The sequence below is a fragment of the Hyalella azteca genome, unplaced genomic scaffold (assembly GCF_000764305.2).
Source record: "Hyalella azteca isolate HAZT.00-mixed unplaced genomic scaffold, Hazt_2.0.2 contig13303, whole genome shotgun sequence".
Classification (NCBI taxonomy): Eukaryota; Metazoa; Arthropoda; class Malacostraca; order Amphipoda; family Hyalellidae; genus Hyalella; species Hyalella azteca.
The window spans coordinates 1-8,782 of record NW_025943231.1 but is presented as its reverse complement, the minus strand read 5'-3'; the positions used below and the strand labels follow the sequence as shown (position 1 = coordinate 8,782).

General features: G+C 46.6%; 1 protein-coding gene across 1 annotated transcript; it reads right to left on the bottom strand.

Moving 5' to 3' along the window:
- Nucleotides 1–139: 139 nt before the first annotated feature.
- On the bottom strand, nt 140–7,956 carry LOC108667034 (the record flags this gene model as incomplete). The annotated part of the gene is given in 9 exon segments (XM_018154015.2): nt 140–790; nt 1,166–1,754; nt 3,056–3,244; nt 3,723–3,880; nt 4,246–4,541; nt 6,118–6,258; nt 6,507–6,714; nt 7,153–7,276; nt 7,792–7,956. Coding segments are annotated over 9 exon segments (2,060 nt in total), but the record flags the coding sequence as incomplete, so codon positions are not given.
- Nucleotides 7,957–8,782: the final 826 nt, after the last annotated feature.

The following is an 8,782-nucleotide window of genomic DNA, read 5'->3' as shown; positions in this document are numbered from 1 at the left end:
AGTTCAAGCTGCACAAAATAGCTAAACTTAGCTCCGGCGCTCTTGCTCCTTGCTCATTCCCACTCATGGCAAGAGCATTTTCTATAATAAATTAGCAACCTACTCTGAACTGTATTGAACAAAGAGCATTAAACACCAGTCTCCTCAATCATCTTTATTAACAACACAAATCTTGGTAAAATCATCGTAAGGATATTGCCTACATGGAATAAAACAAACCATTTCCCAAGCAACATGGGGGAAATTGGTAGGACGAATATTTAATGACGAGTGACGTGTATTAAAATAATTCTAAGAATATAATTCATTAAAAAAGCTTCGTCGCGACCGTAGCGCTTCCGTGTGACCGTAGCGCTTCCGTGTGACCGTAGCGCTTCCGTGTGACCGTAGCGCTTCCGTGTGACCGTAGCGCTTCCGTGTGACCGCAGTGCTTCGGCGTGACCGCAGTGCTTCGGCGTGACCGTACTGTTTTGTCGTGACTGCCATTCATCATCGTGACCGTAATGCGTCATCGTGTCTGTTGCCATCATCGTGTCTGTAGCCATCGTTGTGTCTGTTGCCATCGTCGTATCTTATGCTTCGTAGTGGCATGCAGCCTCGTCATGCGACGAAGTCTCCTCTAAGAGTATTTTTCATCAGTCCGCCGTTGACGAGGGAGTCGAGAATATACAGGGTCTTGGTCACGAAGAGAGCCACGTAGCTTTCTGGGTCCTGGAACCTTCTGCCCAGCTGCTCGAATTCCTGCAGTAGGTACCCCACCGACACCTCCTCGTTTATCCGCTCGCCACGCCTGTGGGGTACACGAAGATGGGTCATGTTTGGGGGGAGGTGTAAAAATTGATCGCATTAGGAATATCACATGACTAGGAATTCCGGAATTAGAGTACAGAAGAATTTAATATTTCATACCGGGCTTATTATACCGCTATGAGCGAGATGACACGAGGTTTAATTTTAACAAAGATGAAAATTGAAAGGACCGCATGCTTGTTAATTTTATAAAAAGAGGCAATTTATAAACGGGATTGATTTATCAAGTACATAGCTACACATGAATGATTTAATATAATCACCATGCAGCGATTTAATTTTTATAGATGGTTTTCATTTATGGTACAGAGTTAATTTTCTGGGTAGAGTCACACAAAGTAGACTTGTTACTCACTTCACATACTGGAAGCAGAAATGCGAACAGGTCTCTGGGTGTTGCTTCAGGAACCTCAGGTCCACTATTACGTTCTGCACCAGCTGCCCCAACCAGTTCCTCAGCTTCTTCAGGTGTTGGTCTAGTGTGAGGTCTTCTCCCCACGGGTCTTCCCCTTCAAAATGCGTAAAAATTTCATCCAATTGACTTTTTGTAAGCAACATGGTGACAAGTGCCTTCTTCTCGGAGGTCAAGTAGAAATCGTCTATTTCGAGGTCAGGCGCGTCGTAGGTGTTAGTCGAAGTGCTTGGTACCTCATCGTCGCCGCTAACCATCGGAGGTTCGAACGTCTCTTCATCTTCGTTGGTTATAATATCAATTTCATGATGTTTCCCCCAGACGTACCCGTCAAGGAAACTGGTCAAAACCGTGTATTTTACTTCTCTATCAGTGTCGCCGAGGCCGAAGAAAACTTGTCCAGGTTTGATGCCGAGGCTGTTCGCTAGGAGGATCATCGTCTGCTGGATGCCCTTCCTCTCAGCTTCGTTCTTCGTTGGGAAGACGCGCGGGGGCATCACAAACGCCCAGGTCTCCACACACGCTGCCTTGACTGTAGTAGAAAAATGGGAGGAGAATAGGGAGGGCTGCGCAAGGTAGGAATGACTTGGGGATGGCGAGGATCGGGGGAATGAGGGATTAGCGTGGATTGGTGAACCAAAGAGGATCGGAGAACGAGGAAAATTTTGGATGAGGAAGGAGATCAGGATGTGGGAGGATTAAGGGAAAAGAGTGGACTGAGGGAGCGCAGAGGACTGTGGGACTAGGACCTGCAGATGAGGTGATTCGTGATGAATGTCCAAAATAACCACCAACACTATTACCATCAAAACAGCCATTGAAACATCTCAACTGGCTCAGTATTACAACTTATAAAAAATTACCACCATTACAAACTTTATGATCATCACTATCACCTACAGCCACGACTACAACTTTCCTTTACTTCTTTAGATATTTCTGCTAAAAAAGAGTTTCAAGAATTGCCACCGACAAAAGGAGGCAGTTTTTGTTTACTGTTCCATGGTTGCAATACAGAGCATTTCCTATCTTGCGAGAGATTACATTAAAAAATACCACGGAGAGAAGCTTCTTTCATTCCACTAGCCCTTTGTTGAGGAGAGTTCTTGTGGCTGTGAGAATCCCAAGGACTTCGGAACATGTGACATGACGTGGCTTCTTTTGAGCTATCCGGGCACGAGAGGACTTGAATGCTTAACATACCTTTACTGCGATAGTTACACATTGCAGTCGCGCTGAACTTCCCCTAAACGTTCGAGATCCCATTGTTCTCATTGCTTGTTCTATAAATGTTCTTCTCATGCCCGTTGTTGCTATCTCGAACGTACACAGGAACTTGGTCCGTTGGTTTCGCTGATACATTGGAGCAAACAATTGCCTGATTCTATTACAGATCACACTCGCTCTCTTCAGCACTGGTTACGTGCAAGTGATGAAGCCATCCTTTCACTTTTTACACCTACGAAACAAGAATACACCTACCCGCTTGGAGTTGCAACAGCCTTTCATCACTCTATATATTCTTTCGAAAAATCTGAAATTGAGTTCCAACCTGTTTACCACACGCCAAGACTACCGACCTCATAATCTGCCTTCGCTTCGCTCTTCTTGAATTTTATGGCTGAAACCCAACAGGAGCTTCTTAACCGTGGAAACATACTAGACCAACTGAGTACCTCATTCTAAATTATTCCATGTCGATTTGGTACTCGCGCGTCTCGACTGCACGTCTCAGTTTCGAGAATACAGCAACCCTAGCAGTCTCTCCACCACTTCGACTACCATCATCACCCGCACAACAAACAAATTCATCACCACCTATAGTGTACCCACAATTTTTGGGTCCATCGACGGTGTTGAGATCGACGCAGTGCTCGTAGAGCAGAGGTAGGAGGTACGACAGTTTCTGCATCACCATGAAGATTCCCGTCAGGCGCTGCCGAATCAACTTCGATTTCAGACTAACCTCGTCGGCACTGGGAGGGTTGCCCGCTTGTACACCAGGACGGTAAGTCCCCATGCCTGAGAGGTGGAAGGAAGAGGACGGAAGTTAGTAGAGGATAGAGGATTAGTATACGGAGATAGAGGGATGGTGTACGGAGATAGAGGGATGGTGTAAGAGGATGAAAGGATGGTGTTAAGAAATGAAACGATGGGGTAAAAAAATTAGAAGGGTGATTATAAGAAGTGGATGGATTGTGGAAAGAGATTGTAAAATGGCTGACGGAGATAATAGGATGGTGGCAAGGAATTGGGAGATGATGGGGGATCGAGGAATAGTGATAGGGATGAAAAGAAGGAGTCAAGGATGGAAGGATAGTGTGTGGGGATAACTGGATGGCGTATGAAGATAAAAGGATAGTGCATGGAGATGGAGGATGGTGTATGGAGATGAAATAAAGGTATATCATAATGATGGTATCACGACTAAACTAATAGCCCATCAGCTTCTGCATATAATGACGATATCAAGACGAAGGTAATAACTAATTCCACGCACCAGCGACGGCGTGACGATGGTAGAGCCTGGCCTCGGTGACGAAGGCGTGGACGACGCAGACGGCGACGCAGCGGCGGCGCAGCAGCGGCGCTGCGAGGTTCAGCGCCGCGCCGGCGCAGCTCATCGCCTGCTTCTTCAGGACCACGTCATCTAGGATACTGAGGAGGGGGGGGGGAAGGTGGGGATAAATTTGGGTAGTATTTAGGGTAAAGAATTTTGGATTAACTTATGAGAAAAAGTTTAGGTATTGGTTTTTGGGGATAAAATTGGGGGAATAAATTGGGGGAATAAATTGGGGGAATAAACTGGGGGATTAAATTGGGGGATTAAATTGGGGGATTAAATTGGGGGAATAAATTTTGGGATCTCAGATGATAAATTTATACTCATAGATATATTTAATGATGGAGAGTAAGATTGCCCGCTGAATATGAAGAGTACCTGAATATTAACCAACACGTGAAGACCCCCTTCATCCTCCCCCTTTATGCTCCCCCTTCCCACCCCTTTTCCTAGGACGTACTTCATCAGCCTGAAGCAGCACAGGGAGAGCCCGTACAGGAAGAGGCCCGTTACGGGCATGAACGTCGAAGCGAAGGGCAGACGTAGGTGCACCAGCGACCTGAACTCCAGCCCGTCCATCGAGTACGTCAGCGGCTGCGCGCACGTCGTGGACGTGGACGTCTTCCGCGCGTCGGTGGCCGTACGTTGTCCCGACGTGTCGCCGCCGTCGTCTTGTAGGCTGTCGGGTGACGGGTGCCACGTCTGAGCCACCCAGACCATCGTCCGCAGCAGCCGCTGCACCCACACCGAGTTGGACTGCGGGGGAGTGAAAGTGGGTAAAAAAGTGGGTCAAGAAAGTGGGTCAATAAAGTGGGTCAATAAAGTGGGTCAATAAAGTGGGTCAATAAAGTGGGTCAAGAAGATGGGTCAAGAAGATGGGTCAAGAAAGTGTGTCAAGAAAGTGTGTCAAGAAAGTGTGTCAAGAAAGTGTGTCAAGAAAGTGTGTCAAGAAAGTGTGTCAAGAAAGTGTGTCAAGAAAGTGTGTCAAGAAAGTGTGTCAAGAAAGTGTGTCAAGAAAGTGTGTCAAGAAAGTGTGTCAAGAAAGTGTGTCAAGAAANAGAGGGTCAAGAAAGAGGGTCAAGAAAGAGGGTCAAGAAAGAGGGTCAAGAAAGAGGGTCAAGAAAGAGGGTCAAGAAAGAGGGTCAAGAAAGAGGGTCAAGAAAGAGGGTCAAGAAAGAGGGTCAAGAAAGAGGGTCAAGAAAGAGGGTCAAGAAAGAGGGTCAAGAAAGAGGGTCAAGAAAGAGGGTCAAGAAAGAGGGTCAAGAAAGAGGGTCAAGAAAGAGGGTCAAGAAAGAGGGTCAAGAAAGAGGGTCAAGAAAGAGGGTCAAGAAAGAGGGTCAAGAAAGAGGGTCAAGAAAGAGGGTCAAGAAAGAGGGTCAAGAAAGAGGGTCAAGAAAGAGGGTCAAGAAAGAGGGTCAAGAAAGAGGGTCAAGAAAGAGGGTCAAGAAAGAGGGTCAAGAAAGAGGGTCAAGAAAGAGGGGCAAGAAAAAGGGGCAAGAAAAAGGGTAAAGAAAGTGGGTTAAGAAAGAGGGTCAAGAAAGAGGGTCAAGAAAAAGGGTCAAGAAAGTGGGTCAAGAAAGAGGGTCAAGAAAGAGGGTCAAGAAAGTGGGTCATGAAAGTGGGTCATGAAAGGGGTTGCATGAGAGTGGGGAAGGAGGCGCCAGGGGAATGCTGGATGAGGGTGCAAGTGGGTGTTGGAAGAGGGTGCAAGTGGGTGTTGGAAGGGGGTGCAAGTGGGTGTTGGAACGGAGGGCAAGTGGGTGTTGGAAGGGAGTGCAAGTAGGTGTTGGAACGGAGGGCAAGTGGGTGTTGGGAGGGGGTGCAAGTGGGTGTTGGAAGGGGCTGCAAGTGTGTGGTGGAGGAGATGCAAGTCGGTGTTGGAAGGGGGATACAAGTCGGTGTTGGAAGGGGGTGCAAGTGGGTGTTGGAAGGGTGTGCAAGTGGGTGTTGAAAGGGAGTGCAAGTGGGAATTGGAAGGGGGTACAAGTGGGTGTTGGGAGGGGTACAATTGGGTGTTGGAAGGGGGTGCAAGTGGGTGTTGGAAGGGGTGCCAGGGGGTGTTGGAAGGGGGGTGCAAGTAGAGGATAGTGGGTGTCGCTACCATTGCAAGGTAGCGGCACCGAGATTTTTGGAGGTAGAGGTAGGTCCAGTCTACCTCCTCGCTACAAGTTCACTTTTCGCGGCATCTTCGTAAGCGTCGCATGCTAGGCGCCGAAGGTGGCGGACCAGCATGACAGTTGGCGGTACCCAAATATAACTACGTATAGGTAACCGGTTACCCCAGGTACTCTCAAGCTTATACCCCAGGTATTCTCAAGCTTAGTTAATTAACCTCGCCTTCGAGGGCGTTGAGGGAGTCCATGATCTGGTCGGCGATGGAGGCCCTGACTGCGAGGTTTCCAAGAACATGGCGGAGGTTGAACGGCAGACTCTCCTGCAGCTGCCGCAGCGCGTGCTCGTGACAAATGCGGCGCTGAGGGGAGGATAGGAAAGAGGTGTTAGGCAAATTTGAGTCCCCTCTGAGTCCTTTCTGAGTCCCAACCCAAAGTCCCCACTAATTACTCAAGAGTATCTAGAGAGTACCCTTAGAACTCCGCAAAATTTCATCAGTCTCCCTTAATCTAATGAGTGGATAACAAGTTCAGCCGTATTACCCCTAGTCTCACATGGCCCCACTCACTAAAGAGGCTTTCCTCCCCCCAATTTCCCCCAGAGTCACACCCGTCGCATGAGGTCCTCGCTATGCCAGACGGGCCGCACGTGGCACGTCTTCGCCGGATATCGGGGGATTTGGTCCACACACGCGTACTGCAGCTGCTGGTACCGCACAGCTCGGGCCTTCATGCTGTGGACCACGACGCTGTGTGACACGATGCTGTGCAACACAGAGCTGTACATCGTGTAGTCGTTTGGTACAGCATCCAGGTGCCTGAACACGGAAATAATATATGATATGGCTGTGCACCGACAACAGTTATTGCAACTAGCCATCAACAGTCAGCGAATATTCATTTTGATCGAATGTATAATGTTTTGCTTTGAGATTCTATGAAAAACATTGATATTCGTTGACAAAAACTGCGTTTGAAGCAGCAAAAAATTAGAATACTGTTCATTGTGAGAAGTCATCAGTTGTTTTAAATCTTCACAAGGTAACAGGTATAAAAGCTTCTCCCCCTTTACCAAATTCCCCCATGACCATCCCCCTCAACCAACTCCGCCATAAACTCCCCTTCACTAACAGGCCTAGCGACCTAATCTTCTGCACTGATACCAATACATCATTATAATAATTATTATTAATACAATATTTATTATTCCTATTAATATTAGTGTTATTGTCATCATTTTTATCAGCAAATCTCACCGATGCAGATTTTCAGTTCGCAGGGTTTGTATCTCCTGAATTAGACACTCCAGTCTCAGCAGCAGGTGGCTAGAGTCCCAAGTGAGGGAGGTGTCCAGGGTGGGGGTGCGGCTCTCCATCAGGGCTGATGAGGGGAAAATGGGTTCAATGAACCAGTCACACCGCTGACGTTAAAATGGATTCAGTGAATCGGTCACACCGCTAACGTTAAAATGGGTTCAGTGAACCAGTTACACCGCTGAAGTTAAATGGGTTCAGTGAACCAGTCACACCGCTGACGTTAAGATGGGTTCAGTGAACAACACGCGTCAGGCGTGGTAAGCCAGCAAATATCTACCATCACCGTGGCCCACATTCACCCCTACATTTACCGAAACATTTGCCCCAACATTTACCCTCACATTTACCCCCACATTTACCGAAACATTTGCCCCAACATTTACCCTCACATTCACCCCCACATTTACCGAAACATTTGCCCCAACATTTACCCTCACATTCACCCCCACATCTACTCCCACATTCACCCTACATTTACCGAAACATTTGCCCCCAACATTTACTCCACGTTCATCCAACATTTACCCCACATCTACTCCCACATTCATCCCCACATTTACCCGCTGCATTATCCCTTACCGTTGCAGCTGTGGAGGCGCGCAGTGAGGCTGAGGACACAGGACATTGCCCTCTGGTGGGTGGAGGCCTCCCAGGTGAGGGGAACCCTCACCAGGCTGAAGTGGGCCCCCGCCACGAACAAGCAGCCCCTCGGGGTGTCGGGGAACAGGCCCTCGATGTTGACGGCTGCACCGTGACATGTGAGGGGACGAATGTGAGGGGAAACAAATTAGAGGAAAAACAAATTAGAGGAAAAAAATTCGAGGGAAAACAAATTAGAGGAAAAACATTCGAGGAAAAACAGATTAGAGGAAAAAAATTCGAGGGAAAACAAATTAGAGGAAAAACATTCGAGGGAAAACAAATTCTAGGAAAAAGAAATTAGAGGGAAAACAAATTCGAGGAAAATCATTTGAGGGAAAACGAATTAGAGGAAAAACGTTCGAGGGAAAACAATTTAAGAGGAAAAACAAATTAGAGGAAAAACAAATTAGAGGAAAAACAAATTAGAGGAAAAACAAATTAGAGGAAAAACAAATTAGAGGAAAAACAAATTCGAGTAAAAACAAATTCGAGGGAAAACAAATGTGAGCGGAAACAAAAATAGAAGGAAAAAATAGTTATACAAACGTGAAGGAAGAATGAGTGAATGGAACAAAAGACAGGAAGGAATAGTAATTTAAACAATAGCAAGGAAAATTAGAATTTTATGATTGGAATTATAAAAATAATTCTGATCCAAATAAGTAAATACAGCCGCAACTACTATCCTACTAATTACGCTGAACAAGGTAAGTAAGATTTTCATGAACAGAGCAAAGTTTTATATATATGATCCTTATACTTATATTTTACGGTAAATTCCTAGGCTAAGATCAAGTTTAAGCATCATCCAGCATCACATAGCATCACATAGCATCACATAGCATCACATAGCATCACATAGCATCACATAGCATCACATAGCATCACATAGCATCACATAGCATCACCTAGCATCACATAGCATCAC